This window comes from Colius striatus, chromosome 10 (genome assembly GCF_028858725.1).
Source record: "Colius striatus isolate bColStr4 chromosome 10, bColStr4.1.hap1, whole genome shotgun sequence".
Taxonomy (NCBI): domain Eukaryota; kingdom Metazoa; phylum Chordata; class Aves; order Coliiformes; family Coliidae; genus Colius; species Colius striatus.
Genome location: NC_084768.1, coordinates 29,764,981 through 29,787,901, shown reverse-complemented (window position 1 = coordinate 29,787,901; position 22,921 = coordinate 29,764,981). Strand labels below are relative to the sequence as shown.

Genomic DNA, 22,921 nt, shown 5'->3' with positions numbered 1-22,921 from the left:
CCTGGATGTTTTATAATCTACAGCCACTGGCAATACTGTCATCCCTTATGTCTCTCTCCCGTGTCACTTAAGATTCCGCTTCCCTCTAATATCCCTTTAACAGTCTTAGTACTGTTTATGTTAGAGAATCCTGGTATTGACCTGAAATGATAAAACCTGCTCACTGCTCTGTCCTACTGCAGGGAGTAAGGTTCCAGGGATTGGATGGGCCTCTGTGAGGAAGGAACCAAAGGAACATATTTAAAGTAGTATTAGGCTTGAAATGTGAATAATGTTTTGAACTTTTCAACCAGCTTAGCATTTTATTAAAGAATGTCTTTTAAATCTGGCTAAAGCATTCAGCTAATTTTCATCAAATCCAAAGGTCTTTTTAGCTCTTGAAAAGAACAAAATCAAACACCTATTTTGTAGCGCACTTTGACCTACAGCCCTTTTGAAAGTATCTGAAGTCAAGATAAGGCTCTGTTCTGCCCTGACCTTACCAAACACAACACCTTGTCATGGCTGCCTTTAAAGCTACCACTATCCTCCCCAAAAATTTCATAATTGAATGAGTGAAATAGCAACGAAGTGCCCATCTGTATGGTCTGCCCAAAGCATTAATGAACAAAGTCACTTCTGCTGCTCAGGAGCATACACCAGGATAATGTTTCCCATCATAAGGAAAGAATTGCAAATATGTAATTACTATCTTAACCCTGTTTCATACTGCATACCTCCTGCCTACCTGTCTTCAGAGATGTAGCCTGAGCCTAAGCAGGAGTGTAGTAAGTAGTTCTGTACCTTTAAAAAAAAAAACAAAAAGAAGGAAGGCTGTTTCCCACAAAGGGTATTTTATAACACAGTATTTTACCAGGGTTACTATCACTACTGTGACACATTTATATTTAAATACATTCTGTTTGGAGCCGAGAAAAACATATTTCCTTTGGAAAAGAGCATCAAATGCAACCAGACTATTTATCAAATACTTGTGTCACGGCAAGAGAGACTGTAAATCAAGTAGAGGGAAGTATTGATCTGCATTCCAGATGAAGGATAAGAGAGCAGAAGGCATGTCATTTGCAAAGAGGAAAGAAAATCAAGAATCAACAAAATAAACAGGACATTCAGAAATAAAAGACTGTTCTCCTAAACAACAGTGTAGTTATTCTTCCTCTTGATACCATTACCTCAGCCCTACAAGGCCACCACTACAAACTGGGAAGAGCAGTACATCCCAGTTATAAAGTACTTCTCACCCAAGATGACAGGCCAGGACCAAGGGACTAATCCTACCCTCTGCACCTCTCCCTCCACGAGGATTATTTCCAAACCATTTTACCTCAAGAACCAGGACAATATGAACAAACTCCCCGTTTATTTGCCTGTGACTAGGACATGATGAAGATATGCTCACTCAGCACTTTTCAGCATGTGTACACCACTTGCATTACAGTTTGTGAAGTTTACATTGTGCATTGCAGTTTGTGAAGTTTATGCTGCTATGTTTTTCATTCCACTAGCTTATCATTGACAGCACTTTCCCTAATTATGGAAGTACGACAAAACTTCAGTGCAGAACAGTCATTGAAAACAATTTAGTTTAAAACAAATCCTACACACGTAAAATAAATTGCAGAAGTAAGAAATATTCCATTTGTTTGGTCTCAGTTTCAAGAAAAGCCCCTAAGGAACAAGTGACCCCTAATCCTGTGAGCTGATGGTTTGCTGCAGCTGGTAGATAGATCCTCTTTGGCTATTCACATGGTTCTGCTGGAGCTTCCTCTGTGAAACTCTTACAAATAGAATAAAGCAAGGAGATATGGACAAGGTGTTATCCAGCAGGTTTCAGCTTTGTCTTTAAATCTTACAGAGAATTACTGTGCTGTTGTTCTGCAGGTACACTGTGTCAGCCAAGAGTTAACCACCATTGTTCTTTTATCCTGGTGTCCTACAATAAACTAGGCAGTACCACAACAACATCTTTGGGGAGGAGGGGAAATCTTCAGAGGTTGCACAGTTTACCTGCTTCTCCTGAGATTTAAAAGACTTTAGCCCTACCCTCTCCTATCAGATGTCTGTGAAAATAAACTAAGCAAAGCTCCCCTCCGCCAATTTGTACAGTGATCTTCATGCTGCAGAGTTGCAAGGGTGCAGAAATAATCCTAAGATGTCTCAAAGTATCCGAAAGATGAGTTTGCTATCAGCAGACTGGAATTCATTATACAGCTATTCATACCTCCACTGGAGTATTTTTTTGGGAGCTGTAAATCAAAAGTGATTAGCATACTAGCATCCTCCAGTGTATCTCTACGATCTGTTTTGGTTATTCTTAGAGCTTGAAAGGCAGACCTGTACCTACAGTCTAACCTAAACATACTCTGCTGCAGTTTCAACCCTAAACTACTTGTTTGATTCATGATGTAAACATCAAGCTGACTTCTCTTTGCAGATATCTTTCAAGACATCTTTTCTCAAGACCAGTACTTCAGTATTCCCTGACTGAATGCCAACCTTAACAGGTGGCAGGGTTTTTTTGGGGGGAAGTCCCACAGACCCTGTATCCCTTCACTGGTTTTGGCAGCAGAAAAAGGATGTAGTAACATATTCTGGGATCAAACAAAGTAATGTTTTTAAAAAACACCCCCCCCCAACCCCCTTCAACCACTCCCAATTTTATTGTTGAAGCTACACGCTTTTAAGTTCAAAGCCCTGATGATGAAAAAAAAATGATGTGACCCACCTATACCAGGCATGACAGCTTGCAGGCAGTGACAAGATGTCAGAGCTGGCTCACAGTTATACCTGCAGGTAACTTTTTAAAGCTGCTTTGCAGATCACCTGCTGATGTCTGATGAAACACACATTGTATAAAATAATTCTAGAGATAAACAAGCTTTTTTTTCCCTCTTCTAGTCCTCACTCAGAGGTTCTCTATTTTACAGACTTTGTTATCTTCTTTACAGATCTTGCTACCCAGTCATAACTTTCCCAAAGTAGGATAGTATCACAAACTGAATGAGACACTTTAGCTGAAGACCTATCATTCTGCTGCAGAACTGAAAACCTGCTTAATTACCTTATTTATAATGCTCTTTGACATGTCCCAGTATGACAAGTAAATGTTTATGACAGTGATGTGGCTGACTCCAGATAATTTAGCCCCTAGATACCCTCCCACTGAACCGCTGCCTAACCAGCTGTTACTTGTCTGCATAAAGTAATATTCCTAGACACAGTAATTTGAACCCATCTACATCAAAATGGTTGAAATCAATGCTATTGATTTTGGACCATTTCTTAAATTTGTCAAGATCATCCCATCCTTGTGTTCAGCAGCAATATTATTTCAACACAGAGCAGCGAAAACACCAAACAGTGTGACCTAGGACAGTCTTCGTGACATGAACACTCTTCCCTTGAACTCCCCCAAGTCCTGCCTGTTTCTAGATGTTGCAAGTAAAAGCGCTCCTCAACTTTTTTCAGTATTCTGGAACTTCTCTCATCCTCACAAGCTTTCTCATCCCTAAGTACCGTAGGATACATTTCATAACGCCCATCCAACCTGAAGACATTACAGTCGTCACGAACCTGCTTCTCTAACTAGAGATCAAAGTAGAAAAAAAGACATCTTTCCTAAATATGAGGCAAGATGGTAACACATTCAACATTTTCAGGGTGAGAGTTTCCTTGCTGAGTTGTTGGGTTTTTTTTAAAGTTGCCATCAAAGGTTTTTTCAGACCACCTCACATCAATTACAGAATGGATGAGGTGTCGGCACACCAGCAAAACACTTGTTTCTGCTGAAAGGCTGCAGACCCATTGTAATCTTTGTAATTTGTAATACAAATTCACCAGCAACTTTGTGAATACCAATAACTCCCCTGCCCAGAATAATACCATATACCTCCATAGCAAGTTAATTGTTCATCACCAACTGAAGATTACAGAGATTCCAAGAGAGTGACGATCACTGCCATGTGCTCTGTATGTTGCAACTATGCTATGGGGGTCACCCAGATACCATCTATATCCCCACTGCCAGTCGTTCTTGGCTACACCACTATCTACCCTGACACTTACTATCTACCTGAACCTAGCACAAATGCTGAAAATAAAACTGCTCCATGGGAAATGGATGTAAAATTCTTCACTTCTTCCTGTATTGGAAAAGGGAGATTCCTAAACTCAAGGACGTGGCATTTAGGCAACGTTATACACACACATAACCCCTCACTTCTTAAAAGCCACCAACATCACACTATGAAGTTGCAATTCTCCTTCCAGGGTGGAGGGTAAGACTGTGAAAACACCAAACTGGAAGTGGCCACAAGATTCAAGGAGCAAAAAAGGGGGAAAAAAACCCAAGACATTGGCATTTTTACTAGAATGACTGTAAATCCTACATCTTCAGAGGCTCTTAGTGAACCCTCTAGCATACAACAGTCCCTGAGCCACAAGGTCATACACTGCAAAATACTTGTTTCTGAGCTCGGTTATATTTGGATGCACTGGTTCAAAGCATTTTTTGTTCAGCCAGACCTTGGAAGTGTAACTGTTTCAGATTAGTCATTTTATGGAAGTGGCTACACCAACACTTTGCAAAGATTTTTTGCTGTTTAATTACAGAAAGGTCTAAGAATACAGTGTTGAAATTCTGCTGAGGTTTCTGAAGGCCAGATAGAGAAGGCAGGAACTGAAATAGTTAAGCACACTTTAATCAAGAAATTCCAGTCCGAGTGATACAGCTCGATTGCTAATAGGTATGATTAATTTAACCAGTGTGCTTCCCTTCCCACTTACTGGCATGCTAATGGCCTCGTGTAACCTAGAACTTTTAGGTCTGCACAGTGTTTGCACATCCACACGAGGCAGAGGACACTTCACTACCAATCTCTACCTACATTCACTCCCCAAAATACAAATTTATCTTCTGACCATAAAGTAACTCCTTAAAGTTTGGCACATTTTCACAAGTTAAACAACATCCTGACATTTGTGAAGTCTTCTAAGCAGGGCCATGTTTCTGCCAACTTCACTGCTTTACATCAAATCTGACAAGTAAAGAGAACACGTACTTCAGTTACTCTTACTGAAACAAAAAACCACATTTGATTTGGTTGATATCCTGGTCACTATGTAAGTGACAACAAAATGTCTGCTTACATTGTTGTGTTAGTAGAACAAAATCTAATCCACTCCCACCTCTACAAATAAATTAACAGAAAACTTAAATATCCCAAACAAACTTCCTGGTACCCACACTACCTCACCAACTGCAAAATGCAAGAACTATGACCTTTCCCTGTAAAAGTTACACCAACACTCATCCCATGGCGGTGTTTTTAGGAAGCCCCAAGAAAAGTCTGTATCTGTGCAGGAGAAAGCAGCACTTCAGTGAAGAGAGGTGCTTTATGTTTTAGCTGTACTGAACATAATCAGCCCTTTTCCAGCCTGCTCATACAAATGAATAAAGCACGCCCTGAAGTACACTTCACAACTAAATCAATTCAGCAGCTGAACAACTAACTTCAAACCTCTTGTAACATTGAAATTAAACTTTGAAAAAGCAACTTTAACTCTGGAGTCAGTAGTTTGTGTTCACTTAGTAAAGACAAGAAATATGTTATCTGACACCTCACACTTTGAAAAAATGCACAGATCCAACCGCAGTATTTTTCTGTATTAAAAATAAGTATTCCACAGCTCTGGAAGTATTTTTTTACATTTCATGAAAATGCTAGTGAAGATTATTTTCCTGCAGTGACTTAATTTCCTAATTTAAAACAGGAATTTCGAGAGGCAGTAACACCACATAGAAAGCAGTCACATCTGTGAGACAAGGCCACCATTCCCCATAAAATGTTCTCAAAGGAAAGTATTTCTCCTAACTATTCAGCAATTGTGCACTTCCACTTGATTTGTTAGGTATCACATCTGTATTCTGGTCCTCTTTACTTCTGAGACATCTGCAGAAAAAACAGGACTTAAAAAAAAAAGTAAAATGCCATCTGTTCCCTACATATTTTCGCTTTAAAGTCCCAGTATTGATATCTGCAGTGGAAACTTCTGTGTCATATAGGATTAAGACTGCAAAACAGATGAATATAAAATGCAGAGGCTGCACTTCCCTACAAACAGTTGTAAAAAAAAAAAAACCCCAAACAACAAATAAAAAAAAGGGGGAAGTATCCCTTGAAGCTTTTCTATTCTAAATAGAAAGCTTCAAAAAGTTCTTCTTAAGGTACTTTCCTCTAGAAATGATCTAGAAAGAATACAAGAGGAAAACCTGCTCTTGTTAAAGCTGATGATTTTATTTCTTCCTACCACTGCTCTACACCTATTTCCTTCCTAGGTCAAAGACTAGGTAGTTTGAAATACTGATCTCCAACTGGATGAGTGCAAGGACGTTTCACTGAAGTACCAGCCACGTTCATTCATGAAGTAACATTTGCATAAACAAATGTTTTTCATAACCATCTAACATTTTTATAGAAGTAATGTCAAGGCTACAGTAAGCTCAGCTTTGATGGCTCCTCAACGATCTCAGTTGTTTTCTCACCTGCATACTCCCCTTTGCCGTTTCCATGCTTTGCTCAGTCACTTGCAACGCTTCAGAGTATTATCAACATTACTAACACTTGTGTCACTCGGACCTCGGGGGTGGGGAAAGGAACGCTGACTTACCTGGTCATATTAGCATAAAAAGAGTTTTTAAGCAGCGCTCTTAAACGACTGTACCATTACTTGCAAGGATTTAAATAGCGACTGTTCCTCTAAAACTGTTTTAAAAACTCCTAACTTGCACAGACACCCACTAACTGCTCTAAAATCGTTATAAACAGGCTCATTACTAATCTGAGTTCAATTCAATGTCTTCAAATGCACATTTGAAATGCTAGGTGTGAACACAGCTGTTCCGATCAAGTCCAGATACAACCATTTAACTTAAACCACGCAAGACCATAGGCCAACACGGCATAAAAACACATCGGACGCGCAGAAATAACTTTCGTTACAGGAAAAAAAAAAAAAAGAAAAGCCACCTCACGCTGACGCCAAGCGCCGTTTTCCTGCGAGGCGATAACGAGCGGCACCTGACAAGCTCCCCAACCCCCGGCTGCCCCGTTTCCCGCAGCCGGCCGGCTGAGCGGGGCTGGGGAAGCTCGGGCTGCGCCGGCCGCAGCACACGTGTCACCGCTCCGTGCCGACCGCCTCTTCCCGCCGGGGGCTGCCGGAAAGAGCGGCCGTCAGTCCCACGGAGGCGAAGGGAAACGGCCCGGGCCAAACACGGGCTCACCCAGTTTCCTTTCCAGCTCGCAATCAAAACAGAGGGCAGCGGAATCAACCCCGTGGCCGGCGATCCGCCCGCCCCGGGGCCGCCGCGCAGAAAGCTCCGCACCTGGCCCAGCCCCCCGAGGACTTCACCCCGCCGCCCCGGCGGAACGCGGCGTTCCGGCCTGTCCTCCCCCGCCTCCCCCCCCTCCGCCCGCACCCGCCCGGGCAGCCTGATGACAGGACAAGGCTGAACTCCGAGCGAGCGCCAGAGCGGCCGCCGCAGCGCCCGAGCCGTGTCAAGCGCTGGGAACTTTCCTGCTAAACAGGAAACAATAAACGAGGAGCCGCGGCCCCAACCGCCCTCCCCCGGCCCGGCCTGGCGGCCCTGCCCCGGCGGGAGTCCTCGCTGCCGCCTTCGGGAGCGGGTTCCTCGCGGGCCTCCCCCCGTGCCTAAGGAACGGGAGGTGGGCGCGCAGCGGGGCCGAGAGCGGAGGGAGCCTCCGCGGCGGCCGCACCGCCCTCCGCCGCCGCCGCCAACGGGGTCCCGGCCTGGCGGGAGGCCGATCCCGGGCCGCTCCGAGGCCGCAAAACCGGCGAGGGCAACGGCGGGCCGGGTCCCGTGGCAGCGAGCGAAGGGAGCGCGCGGGGAGACGCGTCGAGGCGCCGGGAGGAGGGGTGTGGGAGCCGCACTCACCGGCCAGGCCCCTCTCGCTGCCTCCTGCGGCCTCAGAACCATAACAAAGCTCTGCCCAAAATGGCTGCTCGGCCCTGCCCGGCCGGGGGCCGGAGGGGGCGGGGCCAGCGAGGGCGCGGGGCGGGGCCAAGGGCGGAAGGGACACGCCCCCGGCTTCCCCAGCGGCCACGCGGAGGGGCTTCCCCCCCCCCCCCCCGCCCCGCCAATCAGAGCGGCGCCGTGCACCGCCCTCGGCGCCCGTCCTGCGCCACCGGACACTGCGCGTCCCAGAAGGCCCCGCGCCCGCCCGCCGCGCCGATCGGCCGGCCACGCGCGGCGGGGCAGGCTGGGATTCGTAGTCCGCGTCCCTCTCCCCCAGCCCGCCTTTCCTCGACGCGTAAGAGCCTCGCCCTCAGCTGAGATCCCGGAACCTAGAAAGCGAGAGCGGCACCGCCGCCCCGCGACCCCGGGGGCAGCAGAGGCCCTTGTCGCCCCTCTGCCAGCCCGGCGGCCGCCGCGGCAGCAGCGAAAGGAACGAGCCCTCTCATCACTGCTGTCTCCGGTCTCAGGCACCGGGACCGGCGGCTTTGTTGGGTGCCACGCACATCTCTGCGCTTCCGTGGCGCGGAGGAACGGCGCGGATCGCGCCTGTTCCCGCCCGGACTGGCGCGGCTGAGCTTCAGCCCTCGCTGCAGAACTTCCGGTGGTACCGGAAGCCGCGTCAGCGCGGAGGCTCGGGGCTGCGCCAGCGGGCAGGCCGCGGGCCGCAGCCGGTGGGGACCGCCGCCTCGGGCACGAGTGGCGGGCACGGCCCGCGCCTTCTCCGCTCGGCAGCGCAGCCCCCCCCCGTGCCAGCCCGGCGTGACCGCCTCGGGCCCGTGGGACCGCCGTGCTCTCCGCGCCTCTGCCCTTTCCGCGTGAGCCGCGCTTTGGGTACGCGGGGCCGCCCCCTTCCCGGAGTAGCGGGATCGTCGGCTGAGGACTCAGCTCCGCCGGCCAGCTGCTCACCCTTCGCGGTTAGTTTTGTCCCGCCTGCAGCAGCTTGTGTGGGGAAATTTCCGCTCCTTTATGGTAAAGGATCTGGTTTTTTTCCCGCCTGGGTGGAACTGATCGTTTATCGACTGCATGCTGCCATTTATCCTGTGAAAAAGAGATGATCCATGAACGGGAAGCCATCACCATTGTTCTTCTGATAGTTACGGCAACTTCAGAATTACCTGAAACGAAATGCCCCGTAGTGGGTAAATAATATCTATGCGTCCATGAGAGCCTCACAGCTGATACAGAAGTCTAACTTAAGTTTGACATAAGACAAACTCAGCCATCCCTCAGTTTCAGACCTCTTTTTTTTATGTTTTAGGGCCTCTGTAAAGCAAATATGTTTCCTCTCATACAGCGATGCTACTTCTGCACACCTTTCAAAGTAAGTTTCTGAAGCCTTTTTTTTTTGCTTGTCTATTTCTCTTTAAAATAGCAAAAGGTAGGACTGGAGCATTGGGAAAAAGAAGTGACTTAGGTTGGAGCAGCCACATGTTTACTACTCAGCTTTTCTGAGAGAATTCCTAGTTTCTACTGCAGCTTTTAGCCAAAGCTAAGGTACTTCTTTAATACAATGAAATTTTATTGTCTAAAGGCCTTTTTTTTCTCCTTTTTTTGGTAGAGTAGTAAGGAGGGGATAGTAGCTAGTTTCTGGGGTGACCTTATCCTACTTCTGTAATTGTTTCTTATTCTACTCTGAAAAGGACTAATACATCTTAACTTAAAAATGCTTAAAAAATGCATGTGTGGGGGGAGGGGTAGGTGAATGTACGAATCTCTTGTAGGGAGTAAGGTTCGCTTACTGTGAAAAGTCTAGTTCCTCTTCACCAGCTTACTTATGTAAACTCTGTCAGTTAGCTTAATTAGTTAAGTTAAAATCACCTGAAAACCAAGAGGAAGGGCAGCTGGCAACTGACCTGACTTGGTACAGTATTTCAGAGACGTAGTTCTGGGAACTGTAGATCTGTAATCCCAAGTTTTATACTTGCAGCTCCAGAAGTTAACCGGTCCCCAACTACTGCTGTATGGAAAGAATAAGACAACTTGGTCCTCCCTCAGGCTGTGGCTGCAGAAAGATATATGTCCCCTCTCAAGATCTCCAAGCCTCAACCCAGTATCTTTACATGCAACCAGACTCCAGGGTTTTCACACCTCTCTTCCCTTCTTCAAGAAGAAAACCTCCAAAGAATCAGAGTCCAAGAACTCGGGCGTCTTGCGACGAAGTATGCAAGCACTGAAAGATTCTCCCAAGCCAGCCCTTTACTTAAGCCTTGCAGGGCTAATTCCATTTGTTTCAGTGCCACTGTTAATGGCCATCCAAGGGACTTACCACCCAGAGCTGGCTTTTGCTCAGGTTACGTACGGTGCTGCCACAGTCTCGTTCCTGGGAGGAATGAGGTGGGGGTTTGCTCTCCCAGAAGACAGCCCAGCCAAGCCAGACTGGCTGAACCTGGCTAACAGTACAATTCCTCTTCTATTTGCCTGGCAAGCCTTGCTTTTTAAAGATATCACTTCTGGTGCAGTAATGCTAGTAATGGCATTAGGGGTAGCACTACATTATGACCTTGCTCTTCTTCCTACTTACCCTAGGTGGTTTAAAGTACTGAGGGTAGTGGGAACGCTGGTGATGGTGTTCTCACTGTTGGCTACTGCACTGTTGAAGACTATTTCAGAGATGGAGCAAAGTAACAGCACAAACAAATGGCAGAACACAAAATAAATCAACAGGGAAGAGCTACTTATCTGCCAATAAGGTATTTGTATTGAGTTCCAGAGGAAATAAAGACTTATTTGTGCTTAGAAGGCATAAAATGGCAGGGGTCAAGATGCTTATTCTTGAAACAAACAACACCATTAGTTTAGGAGAGGATTGTAAATAGCAATGGCTTCCAAGGCAGGGGCGAGTCTGGCCTCATCCGTAGAACAAAGCATCATTCTTGGATGAGAGGTTACTGTCGTGTGAATTTAAAACAGAGAGGCTCCTGACATGGGTATGAGTTGATCTGTGCTGAATTTATTAAAGTACTTGGTTTAACTGTAACGCGTGATCACGTTCTGTGATGGGAGAATGACGGTGCAGTCAGGATCAGCAGCAAGGTGAAAGTGATTCCTCTAGTTTAAACAAGCAGCAGAGAATTGTGTAAAAAGTACATAGATATTCAATTCCTATGTTGTGGAACAAAACTCTTATTTCAACTGAGAAGGTGCTGAAAATGCTACGTGGTTATGTGCCAGTCAGGTAAGAAAGGATAGGCAAGGCTTGTATTCAGTGGCAAGCCAAGGTCAGCACTTGTCTAAAATGCGTCATCCAGCTGCTATGGTGTTAGGAAGGGAGCTTTTGGTCTTCTGACAAGGTGCCACAAGAGACAGTAGGTTACTTTCCTACTCAGGCTTACTACCTGGCCCATCTGTTCCTAGGTTGCGTTTGGAACCTGTTTTAGCAGGGGGGTTGGACTAGGTTCTTTCCAGCCCCTACCATTCTGTGATTCCGTGTGACTTAGGGCTGCCTAGTCCAGGAAGCTGCAGGCAACATAGCCATGAAGATCTGTCATATTCCTAAATTAAAGTACTGTCAACAGATGGTGTGATACAAGGACTCAGTTTCTGGCACCAAGGGATCAAATAATGGGATTGAAAGTAGGCTCTGTCTTCTCGCCCCTCAAAATTTGATTTGAGTGCCTGGTGCTCATACAAATGGACTTGCAGCCTGTAAACCCGCCCTGCTGGGCCAATTACTGAAAACACCGCAGAAGCACATGCTCTGTGTACTTAGATCGTCCTAACACATCATTTAGGGGAAGAAGATACAAGCTAAATAACATGGCTTTTCTTTTCTAGCCTCAAATACCTCAAGTACTCTATGAAATTGGATGTGAGTATATTTGCTGCAGTCTTTTTATCTTAAGTATTCTTTAAGTACAGTACAAAATACAAGAAGAAACCTGAAAAGTGACAACCATACAGTCTTGGGGCCAACTTAGAAAATCCTAGTAGTTCTCTTAAAGCACTATTCATTGTTCCAATCAGAATAAAGCACATACTGTCCCTGAAAATTTGTCATCTGTTCATTCTGCAAACAACAGATCTTTAAGAAACCTGTCCATCCTGAAGACAGAGCCACCTCATTAGAGGGTATGGCTGAAACAGCAACTAGGTACACGAGCCTCTAACTTCTGTAACCTGTAAACCTTTTCATGTTAACATCATCATACCTCTGAAACAGTGATGTATTTCAGTGCTCTCTGAACATAGAGGAAGTAAAATGGAATTAGTGAATGAAAACACTTCTTTTATTCTTTCTTACCTAGACATGGTGTCTTTTAAGATGGGTCCAGAGAAAACTACTGCCTTTGGCTTGATTCAGGGAAAGAGGTGCTGAGTATCAGAGACCATAATCAACTGCCTTCAAAGTTTCTTTCAAACATGATGGCGTCAACTACAAAAACTGGAGAAGGCAACTTCAAACAGCATTAGACTCCTGCTTTTAGCTCCCCTAAACCAGAAAATTGACAGATATGGATCAGGAGTGAATGTGTAGTTCCCAAACTAATAAAATAGAGCGAATGTAATGCTTCTCAAGTAGTTCTCAAGGGATCCTGAAATGTAAAGAGGAAAGCTTAAGAAATATTTCCTATGATTTGATCCCACGGGGGGCTGCACAGAGCCAGCAAGGCAACCACTTGAGTGGTTTTTTTTTTTTTACACTGAAAAGTACATGTCCCTTTTACTACAGAAATACATTACTTGCATCTTTCAGATAGTTAACACTTAGAACCAGTATTTTGTAGTGTCCTGTTGGGAAATAGGATTTCTTGTTTAAAAAAACCTCAACAAAGGTATTACATTAAAGTGGCAGTGATATAGTTCATGACAGGAAAGCACCCAATTCAAGAGCATTCCACAGTTCTGAAAATGCATTTTATTAAGAAAATCTGTTTAAAACAAGTTCAAGCTTGTGGGGAAAAGAACTGACAGAATAAACATTAGTTCACACACATAAGAAATCCTTTGGAAGTAAGAACACGAGATTATAGAAGGATCAGAGAAACAAATGCTCCAGCATTCAGCATGTTTGGGCCTGGCAATCTCCCAGCCCTATGGTAGAAAATAATGGATTCTTAAAGGTACCTGAAACCCTCACCTTGGAGGATTTTACTCATGTATTAATTTGCTAATTTTAACAGAGAGGATACTGACCTAGACAGCATGAATGTCCCTTTGTCTATGCAGGGCAGGCCTCCTGTTCTGTGACATTCCAGTTGTGGTTTTGTGCTCTAGAGTAGCATAGTTTGTCAGTTCCAGCAGCCTTATTTCTGACTCTATCCAAATCAGCCACAGCTGTGCAGAAAATGCAACCATTCTGTGCAAAAAGCAACTTCAAGTATGTTACTTAAATGAATTGAGAAATAACTCCAAACTCCTAGAAGTACTGTTCTGCTTTGTGTATCCAAGATAAACTCAAACGCCTTAAGACAAAACACATTACTAGCATTGCTTTAATGGCAGATGCAGGTAATTCTATCACAAAATACTCTGCTCAAATTTGGAAGAGGTGGGATACAAGATGTAGCAAGGGTTTCTTGCATGTATTCCAATGCCAAGTCTCAGCATGTGTCCACAGGATAAAACACATTTAACTAAGGAAAAAATAAAAAGGGCAAAAGCCTTTCCCTGTATTTTTATACTCAGAGCAGTCCTAAACAGAACAGCTGATCTAATGAATAGCACTTCCATTTAAAATTCATCAGAGCTTGAACAAAAAGGAGCTCAGTCATCACGGTTGCCACAGAGAAAAAAAGCCTAAAGTGAAATGATATTAGAACTGTGAGGATAATCTTCCAGAACAGGACATTCTCAGCCACTCACCAGCCAAGTTAGTGGAGTGGCCAGAGGGTAAATATCCAATTCTTATTTAATACCCATCACGTCCAGCAGCAGCAGAGGCTCAACTGCATGAAGGTCATAAGTAGAGGTACCAAGTCTTCCCCATCTGTTGCCTTCTCTTCTTTGTTTTCCACCAGAGAAGGACAACGCTGACTAAGCAGCCCCTCTGCTCTTATCTAGAGGTAACTCCTACAAATCTATAGTTTACCTCCTATCAGATTGTAAGGCCAGTTAAAGGTGCTGGTTTTGGTGCACCTCAGAGAGGTAACAACCTGATAAAGATTTCTTCAGATTTTTAAAGGGCAAATTTGCCATTTACTTCAGTGAGCTAAATCCAGTCATAAGGGGCATACCCACTCTTAACAGAACACTTCCTGCCACAGACATTGGATAAGCCAGTCTGAAGGGCAAGAATTTTAATATTTCCTTTTGCTCAGGAAAATCCCTCTGATCTAATTCTCCTCTGTCTCTACTGAAGCTCCTGTGTTAGAAGGGTTTCTGGCCAGTTAAACTGGAAATCTAGAAATAGATTTATTCATTCCTTGAGTGAGCTTTCATTGTGTTTCATAGCACAGCTACACTTCCTTCGCAGCGGCTGGTGATCATGTTGGCAATTTCAGTCCAACTGTCCATATGAGGGTTATAAACTTCAACAGAGTCAGAGGTTACCGGAGCAGCAAAATCATGACTGGGAGCTCGGCCTCCCAAGGCATAAAGAAATCCATTCACAGCCACAACACAGACACCAGCCCTTGGTATCTTCATTGATGCAACTTCAACCCATTTTTCCTAATGAGAAGGTGAGAGAGTCAACAAGTAGTTTCAGGGTGAGCCTTGATTTTGATGAAAGTAACTTTAAAAGCTTAAAGACTGAAACATACACAAAGAACACTAAGCAGACACTTCACAGGTTCAGATATGGTATGTCTATGGTATCAAGAGGATTATCAAGACTGGAGGGACAACACTTTCAGAAGTGCTAGTAACTAAATAACAGAACCCATACTGTCTATACACAACAGCTCTCCCTTTCTTCAGTTACTGCAAAATGCAATCAGTCTCCAAAATAGAGAATGATACAGAGTTTGCAGTGGGGAAGAAGGAAAAACTAGATTCAATTCCAAAAGCAGAACAGAATGGCACACTGGATTATGCTCCCCTTTTAACACTAGTTGCTCTTCCAAACAGAAACATGACCAATAACACGAATAATTTCTTATTCAAAAGTTTAAATGTTCAAAGCCATTTCTGAAGTCATGCTGAAATAGTACTACATTTTGATGCTGAAGAAAGATCCTCAACTTTTGCCATGAAGGGCAACTCCTACTTTTTCAGGGATTTTTTTTTGCCTTCTCATTAGATTATTGACCATTCTATTGCACAGGGAGAATCTATCCTCACATCTGAAGCCTATCAAGTATTTACCAAACTACAGTTTATCTGTGCGTCATCAGTACTGGTTAACTTTGTGTTTCCTAAAGGCACGCATACAGTCTTTGTAAACACCCCACCAAGTCAGAGAGCAACATTCTACAGGTTGGTTAGGACAGACAAGCCCTGAGATCACTGAAGCTTTGTTTCACTTGGATTATCAGCCAGTAGTGAAAGGGAAATGGAGTTCCCAACCTTTTCCTCTTTAAAGAAAGGAAGCAGGCTACCTCTATAGCATCTTACCCAAAGCTGATTTAATCTACACTTCAGAAAGGGACTCTTCCATACCTCTTCAAAGGAGTATCTTTCTACTGTAGCAAGTGCATCCTGAGATTCATTCCAGCCTCCCACAGCATAAATACAATCGTTGAGAGCAGCTACACCAAGATATGCTCTTCGAGTGCCCATTGGAGCGAGCTCAGACCAGCGTTTAGATATTGGGTCATAGACGTCAACAGAACGTAGCTCTACCCCTTCATTGCTGATACCACCAACAACATAAATCAAACCTGTAGAAACAAAGAGTTTTTACTCTGTTAGGTTTCATAGTAGAAAGGATTTCAGTTTGACTTGAAGATGGTTTAAGAATGCCAGATAAAAGTCCTCCATTTATCCAGTAGCTGCACACATAAAGCTTGCAAATGAGTAACCTGAGGTTCAGGTACTAGAAGTTTTCATGAAAGAGAACTAATTAATCAAGGACAGGGGAGAGAATTCAGAAGGCTGCAACTACTACACCAGGCCCATATTAAATACTTAATAAGCACATTTACAGATCAAGTCTTTAGACAAGTCTGTCTTAAAATAACCTGTGGTGTCTCTTTAGATTGTCACAAAAACACAAACCCAAATATCCAGCTAAATGAAAGCAGTATCAGGAAAGACAATCAACTGTTAAAGAGTAGCTGGATAACGATACTGGTCACATAAAAACTGGTTTTATGAGGTAAAAAGCAGGAGATAGAGAGAACTTTAGTCTTTTGAGTTCTTTATAACTGAAAATATGATACTAGAAGGACAAATAGGAGAGTTGTGAACAAGCTTGTGCAACTGAGAGCACAGTACAATGAAAGGTAAAAATTCATGACTGAAACAAAGCTTCAAAATCTCATGGCTCTTGGAACTGCTTATAGATACAAACTTAATGATCACCTTGCATTTCACAACACCCAAAGTAGTAACGGGGCATAGCCATGCTTCCCACCACGTCCCAGCTGTTTTCTTCAGGATCAAATCTTTCAATTGTGTTGCCAATCTCTGCTCCAACCCAACCTCCTGTAAGCAGCAAACACAGGAAATAATTTAATGCCATTAAAAACTGTGCATTAGCTACATTTTTAGACATAAGAGTGTACTCCTCCAGGGCAGACTAATTCTGAAAGCAGCATGCAATCTACAATGGAGATAAGTTATAACTGAACAATAACTAATCCACAAAGATTTGGTATACTAATGGTCATATAAAACCAGCTGCTTTTCAAAACTCAAGTTTGCAAATTTGCAGCACCAAGGCGTAATATATCAGATCAAATCAAGTTACAAGTTCCATGAATTAACAGCTTTAAAAAGAAATTTGGGGGTAGAAAAACTCCCAAACTTACCAAAAGCATAGATAGCACCATAGCATGTGCACACTCCTAGTCCACAACGGGGATGGTTCATGGAAGCCACAGTGGTCCACTGCTTAGTAACAGGATCGTAACATTCAGTACAGTCAAAAATCATCGAATCCTTCTCACCTGCATAAAAAGAGCAAGAACGGACACAGGGAAAACACCATGTTTTGCACTGTGGATATAGAAGCATTCTTCAACTCCTTCCAGGACAGACAACATTTGAATCTTTCTTTTAGCTAGCCAAATGGCCAAAGTAGAAAAAGCTTTGTTTATAACTAGAACTGAATCATCGCTAGGAACAGCTTTCATCAACAGTTCTCTGAAACATTACTGAAAACATCAGAGGGATGAACAACCACAGTGCTACACATTTTTTACTCTGCAGCACCACTGACAGGAGTTTTCAAGACCAAATAATGTGTTCAAGACAGATATTCTTTAATGATGGGCTGGTAGAACTACTCATCACATCCTTGTGCAAACATATGTAACAAGCCTTTCCAGATAAGCAGAGCACAAGTGGCCTGCCCTGTACTACTGCCTTTTATGCTACGGGCTTCTGCTAGACTACAAGTGAGAAAAGAAATGTTATTAATGGTGATACACAAGGTCCACAGAATATCCAGCATCTCTGGATATTTCTGCACATGTCCATATGAGCTGCAATACCTGTGGCTACACAGGAGCCCAAATAGGCCTTCACAAAGCAGTGATGGTAGACAACCAAGGAACTCCAATTAAAAGTGCTATTTTATCTAAGAGTTTTACTGTATACTATTGGGCTCTCCAGTTCTCTAGTGTCCACATAATAAAGCAAGCATCTTTCAGCTCTTACCTCCAATGGCATAGACCATTCCTCCCACCACAGCCACCCCCAGCCCACTCCGAGCCTGGTGGAGAGAGGACACTGTGGTCCAGTAGTGACTGAAGGTGTCAAATCGCTCCACACAGCTGAGGGCTCTACTGTCACTCCAGCGTCCTCCTTGCAGGCGGGTGTACCCACCTACAAAGGAAGTGGAAAGATTGTCGCTGAGTAAGAGCTTCCTGCTCATCCCCATGCTCCTACATCTAAACCCAGTGAAAAAATTACAGTAACAGCCATCAGCCACTTGTATCAGGAATTAAGACTTCTTCAATTAGCACTGTTTCTCCACCATCCCAGGAAGAATGGTTGCCTTGAGGGTCGTGTAACTTGTGCCTGAGCTGACCTCTTCACTACAACATTACAAATATTACCATTCATGTTCTTATTGAAACACAGAGACCAGCCTTAAAACAGCCTTTGCTATTGTAAGTTGGTGTTACTTCCCACATGGGTGAAACAAGAACATTCCCTTCCAATACAAAGCTGCAGCTTTGCTGAAAACTTGCACTTTCAAGTATCTTATCAGATGAAACAAAGTACCCTGGACAGAGAAAACTTCAACTTTCAAAAGAACAAGAAGTGCAGTGAATTTGCACACACCATTCCAGCAGTGAACCCTGGGCAAATCCCTTGCTAATTTGCAGATTTCTACCCCGTGCAAATGATTTCTAAAAGGCAAATCCAGGCTTGAATGCCACATCATAATGGCATGAAATATGAATGCTGTCCCTCTGCAGTTCTAAGCAGAAAGCAACTAACATGGTAACTCAGCCAGATTAAGCATTTTTGCTATTTTTCTATCTTCTGATTAAAAACAAATCTAATCCAGTATCTCCTTCAGTACTGCAGCACAAGATACTACTTCACAATGTGTTTACAAGGTTCAAACAGCCACATTCTAACCTACTGCATAAAGGTACTTCCTGGCCTTCCTCCGGGGACGACTTTTAGAAGCTTGCAGAAAGCTGCTGACCTTGTTCTCTTTGGGAGATTTAGAGACTTCACAATATTCTTTCAACAGAGTTTGCAGGGCCACCCGAAGGCTGAAATCTGGAATACCTTGAGGAAATATGCAGAATAAAAAAGGCACGGTGAAAAATTACAGACAATAAGTAACTCAGTTGTAGAAAAGTTACTAGCTTCTTCTAAAAGGACAACCCAAACTTGCCTACTTTTATAAGACTTGTTAAAAACTGTGTTTTTGAAGTAAGCTGTGCTCAGGTGTTAAAAAAATAGAACTTGTTTGCTACAGAGTACACTTGTTTACTTCTCACTCATCGTGCTATTAATCTTAAAAAAAAGTCCCTCAAGATGCAGTAACACTGAACAACACTTGGTTTGTTCAAATACAAACATTTTCTTTCCTTCTTTCACTTACTTTCTATATATTTTAATAGCCTTTGTGCTGGTAGCAGAGGGAATCGAACAGGCTCCAGTACTTCTACAACATATTTCTTCCTTTTTCCAATGTCTTTCAAAATCCATTGCATCGCTGCCATGAAAACCTGGTACTCATCCTCAATGCTTAGGTCCTCGCTTCGCAAGATCTTAATCAGCTGCTCTTTTGTCAGCACCAGGAACTCTTCCCCGCTCTGCACCTCCAGGAAGTGCGTGTGGATGTAGCTCTCGGTGAACTCCATCAAGTCGTGACAGGCGATCTGCTCAGAGAACTGGTAGAAGCCGATGCAGTTCGTGGGGTCGATCTGCCCCTTCAGGAACTCGCAGCAGAGCTCCACCACCTCAGTGAGCTGCAGCATGTCAGCGGCGACGATCAGCTCCTGAACGTTGTGCTCCGCGATGTTTACCACTCCTGTGGACACAAATATGACACTGGGGCTCCGCTCGAGGCTGTGGCCGCTGGACAACCACCATCCCAGCCTGGCTGTCGGGCAACTGTCAGCCTGGCCTGACCCCTGGGCAACCACCATCCCAGCCTGACCGTCGGGCAACCGTCCCCACCGTCCCTCATTACCTGTGTAGATGAAGTCTAGGAGCGTGTGGAAAGTGTCCGCCTCGACGCCCGCGATCCTCACCACATCGCGGCTGGACTCCTTCATGCCGCCCGCGAAGAGCGCCGCGAAGTAAGGGCTGCTGGCCGCCAGCACCAGGCGGTGCACGGCAAACGCCTGCGGGCCCACCTCCAGCTGCACGTCGCAGAAGCTCTGCCCTGCCCGCAGCCGGTTGATCTGGGCTAGGAGGAGGCGGGCGTGCCGGTCGGAGAAGGAATTCGCGGCGCCCTTCGCCGCCCCGGCGCACGCCATAACGTCCCCTCAGCGGCGGCCCGCCCTCCTGGCCCCTGCCGCCCTGAGGGGCAGCGCTGCGCATGCGCGGCTCCGCTCTCCCGCGGCGCATGCGCGGTGAGGGACGGGCGGGCCATGGGCGGGAGAGCGCGCTCGCCTCGCTGAGGCGGGCAATGGCCGGCGGTGGTGGGCGTCGTGAAAGAGGGCCTGCTGGGTGGCCTGAGTGCTGAGCAGCCTTCTCCCTCAGCGGATCTGCCCTGTTTGTGGTACGTCTATCTGATCCTTTGTCTGTGTGCTTGCCTGGTCACTTGGTCCTGTGGAGTCTGTTCGCCTCCACGGAGGTTTCTGGCCACTGCACCATGGGCTCCTGTGAGGAGCCTGCTCTGTGAGGAGCTTGTGTGGTTAAAGCTGGTCCCTTGATAGGTTCACTCACCGTGCCTGGTGCTGAGGTAACTGGGGAATAGCAGATGTACTGTCACTTTATTCACTGCCTTTGCAATCTCTGTCCCTTCAGGCATGCTTTTGCAATCTGGATTCCTAGACACCTTAATCTGTGCTTGTGAGAGAGAAACATGGAAGTGTTGGGGAGAAAACAGCTACCATCTGCCGGGGAGAATCCCAGAAGTGGGAGGCAGGGAGGGGGAACTGCTTGTTCTTAGTCGACAGCATCAGAACCAACACTGACCTAAGGCAGTGCCAGCTCATTCACCCCCATTCTCAGGAGTGTCATTCCACATTTGGGTCTGCCTCTTCACTCCAGCATGGATGTTTCATCCCAGTGTCCTGTGGCCGTACCTTGTGGGCTGCTGGGGTCAGCACTGATCCTGAGGCAGAGCATGCTTCCATCTTAGCCTGTTGAATTCAATGAGTCACTGAATGCCTGAGCACTGACAGAGGAGCGGGCATGACATGCATGAGTTACATGCACATGGTCACTGGGTTCAACAGAGCTGGCACTGATTCTGAAAGAAAAGCATCCCTCCTGAGTTTTCCACAACTGTTCAAACAGCATGACAAGCAACCAAAGCAAAAAGCAGTCAGAGAGCCTCCTGGAATGCTTCCATATCTATTTACTGTGACAGTGGGAAAGAAAAACATATCTGCCTACAGTTACAGTGGTCATGGCCCCTCAAGCTTTTCTCATGATACTGTGTTTTGTTGTAATAACTTTTAAATGTGCTTCCAGAAGAAACTGGAATTGTGGGACTCCCGAGGAATTGTTGGTTTCTCTGTTCATCAGCATTACATTCTTGATAGCAGGGTGGTAAAATTACCTTTCAAGTTGGTCTTAAAAAATCACCCATATAAAATATAGATCTAGATAGAAAAATCATATTTCTGCAAGCACAAGGCAGTTGGATGCACGCTGTTATAATCCAGTGTAAATCTTAAGCCAGGCTAATAAATGCATTGAGATTTTTCATTGATGAATCAGTAAAAGAAACCAGACCCCTCTTGCACTGGCTGATATTTTGTTCATCGGAAGTGGCCTGTGAGTAAAAGGCTTAGAATTCTCCTAAATGCCAGTGGCTCAGTCGCTGGCTGGTGTCAGCTGTTAGACGCTTGGCCAGTACTAGGATTTCACACCATAACGCCAAATTTACAGACACAAAATAGCGTTGCTGAGACTGCTAATTTTGCCCCGAAGGCTCGTCCTGTCCTGTATCCATGTGGTTGAGTGCTTCTGCCTCCAGAAGAGGGCACTGCTTCAGCGCGTTTCTTCTGCAACCCCACAGAAGCTGTACAAGATGGAGCTGAGACTCCCATATAATATTGTGCATCTCTCAAAACAAGCTGTGGACTTTCAGGAATAAGTCTGAAAGTACAACCGACAGTGTGAAATTGCACTATGTAATGAGGAGCCTTAACTAACACAAAGAATGACAGTCATTGCAGTGAAGGAATTAAAATTGTCTTACACTTTAATTTTATAGGTCCCTAACATGGTATTTGTCAATATGCCAGTTGAATGCTGACTCACATATACAGCAGGTAACAAAAAAAGGCATGCCTTGTGTGATCCACAGCTCATGCCTGCACAGAAGTGCTGCTGTCACAGTACTAAACCTTGTCAGTGAGTAGAATCTTGGGCTTTCTCGTGAAAAAAATACTGTGGTGTGCCCAAGGGCCATGAATCATTGCACAGGAAGAACACCTCCCTGTGTTCTTCCACAGAGGTCCGTGGCTGCTCAGATTTCCCTGTCTGAAGACTTCTCAGGAGATCCTTTCCAGATGCCTGGAATATGTTCTGTGCTGAGGAAGGTGTCTCTGCTCCCTCTCTCAAGCCTGCAGATGGTGGTGTTACTACGGGATGGTACGTTTTTGAACAGGCAACAAAAATGGGGTGGCTAAAATTTATTGCATGTGTGGGTGTTGTAGTTCTCTTGTGCTATGGGAAGATCTTTGCTAGATCTAAGTTGTTTTCTTTCGCTTTGTTTGTTGTGGGGTTTTTTGTTGTTTTTTGAGTTTTTTCCCTGAACTCCATGAAGATGGAGGGCTTTTAGTCTCAAAAAAAAAAAAGGAAAAATAATTGTCTTGAAAGTGGAGTTATACTTGTCTGACTCTAGTAAGAAGCCTGTCCATTACACCTATAGTTTTGGAGATCATTTTGACCTAGTATTCTTTAGTATGGAAGTATATCCTTACAATATTTGGCTGCCAAAATTCTCTCTTGCAGGGGAGACAAGAAACTCAGGCCTGAGTACAGTGCTGGGTCCCTCAGTTCAGGAAGGATAGGGAGCTGCTGGAGAGATTTCAGCGCAGGGCCACAAAGATGTCAAGGGAGTGGAGCATCTCTCTTCTGATGAAAGTCTGAGGGAGCTGGGGCTCTTTAACTTGGAGGAGAGGAGACTGAGGGATGACCTTGTTAATGTTTACAAATACATAAGGGGCAGGTGTCAGGAGGATGGAGCCA

The 22,921-nt window shown here is 44.9% G+C and overlaps 4 protein-coding genes and 1 long non-coding RNA gene across 11 annotated transcripts in view; 2 read left to right on the top strand and 3 right to left on the bottom strand.

Annotated features, from left to right (window-relative positions):
• Positions 1-8,071, bottom strand: part of GPBP1L1 (GC-rich promoter binding protein 1 like 1) — a 33,136-nt gene extending 25,065 nt beyond the window's left edge. For all 3 annotated transcript variants that reach the window (XM_062003296.1, XM_062003297.1, XM_062003295.1), the window contains exon 1: positions 7,955-8,071. The gene's annotated coding sequence lies outside the window, so the exon portion shown is untranslated. The remainder of the gene's footprint in view (positions 1-7,954) is intronic.
• Positions 1-22,921, bottom strand: part of PRDX1 (peroxiredoxin 1) — a 354,386-nt gene that overhangs the window by 78,506 nt on the left and 252,959 nt on the right. The window lies entirely within an intron of this gene.
• TMEM69 (transmembrane protein 69) lies at positions 8,223-12,024 on the top strand. 4 transcript variants are annotated; one of them, XM_062003303.1, is made up of 3 exons: positions 8,223-8,866; positions 9,294-9,356; positions 9,963-12,024. In XM_062003303.1, the coding sequence occupies exons 2-3, from the start codon at positions 9,312-9,314 to the stop codon at positions 10,689-10,691; spliced, it is 774 nt and encodes a 257-aa protein (XP_061859287.1). In that variant the 5' UTR covers positions 8,223-8,866; positions 9,294-9,311; the 3' UTR covers positions 10,692-12,024. The 4 variants fall into 4 exon arrangements, with proteins under 4 accessions (XP_061859287.1, XP_061859284.1, XP_061859286.1 ...); XM_062003300.1 differs by having other exon boundaries at positions 8,223-8,949; XM_062003302.1 differs by lacking the exon at positions 8,223-8,866 and adding an exon at positions 8,956-9,174.
• On the bottom strand, positions 13,450-20,071 carry IPP (intracisternal A particle-promoted polypeptide). Its single transcript, XM_010200607.2, has 8 exons — positions 19,740-20,071; positions 19,146-19,577; positions 18,671-18,826; positions 17,738-17,905; positions 16,888-17,025; positions 16,439-16,561; positions 15,575-15,795; positions 13,450-14,644 (listed from the first exon to the last, which is right to left on the bottom strand). The coding sequence occupies exons 1-8, from the start codon at positions 20,026-20,028 to the stop codon at positions 14,420-14,422; spliced, it is 1,752 nt and encodes a 583-aa protein (XP_010198909.2). The 5' UTR covers positions 20,029-20,071; the 3' UTR covers positions 13,450-14,419.
• The window catches only part of LOC133626202 (uncharacterized), a 31,407-nt gene continuing 28,594 nt past the window's right edge, over positions 20,109-22,921 (top strand). The window contains exons 1-2 of the long non-coding RNA XR_009819339.1: positions 20,109-20,273; positions 22,183-22,321. This is a non-coding gene — a long non-coding RNA (uncharacterized LOC133626202). The remainder of the gene's footprint in view (positions 20,274-22,182; positions 22,322-22,921) is intronic.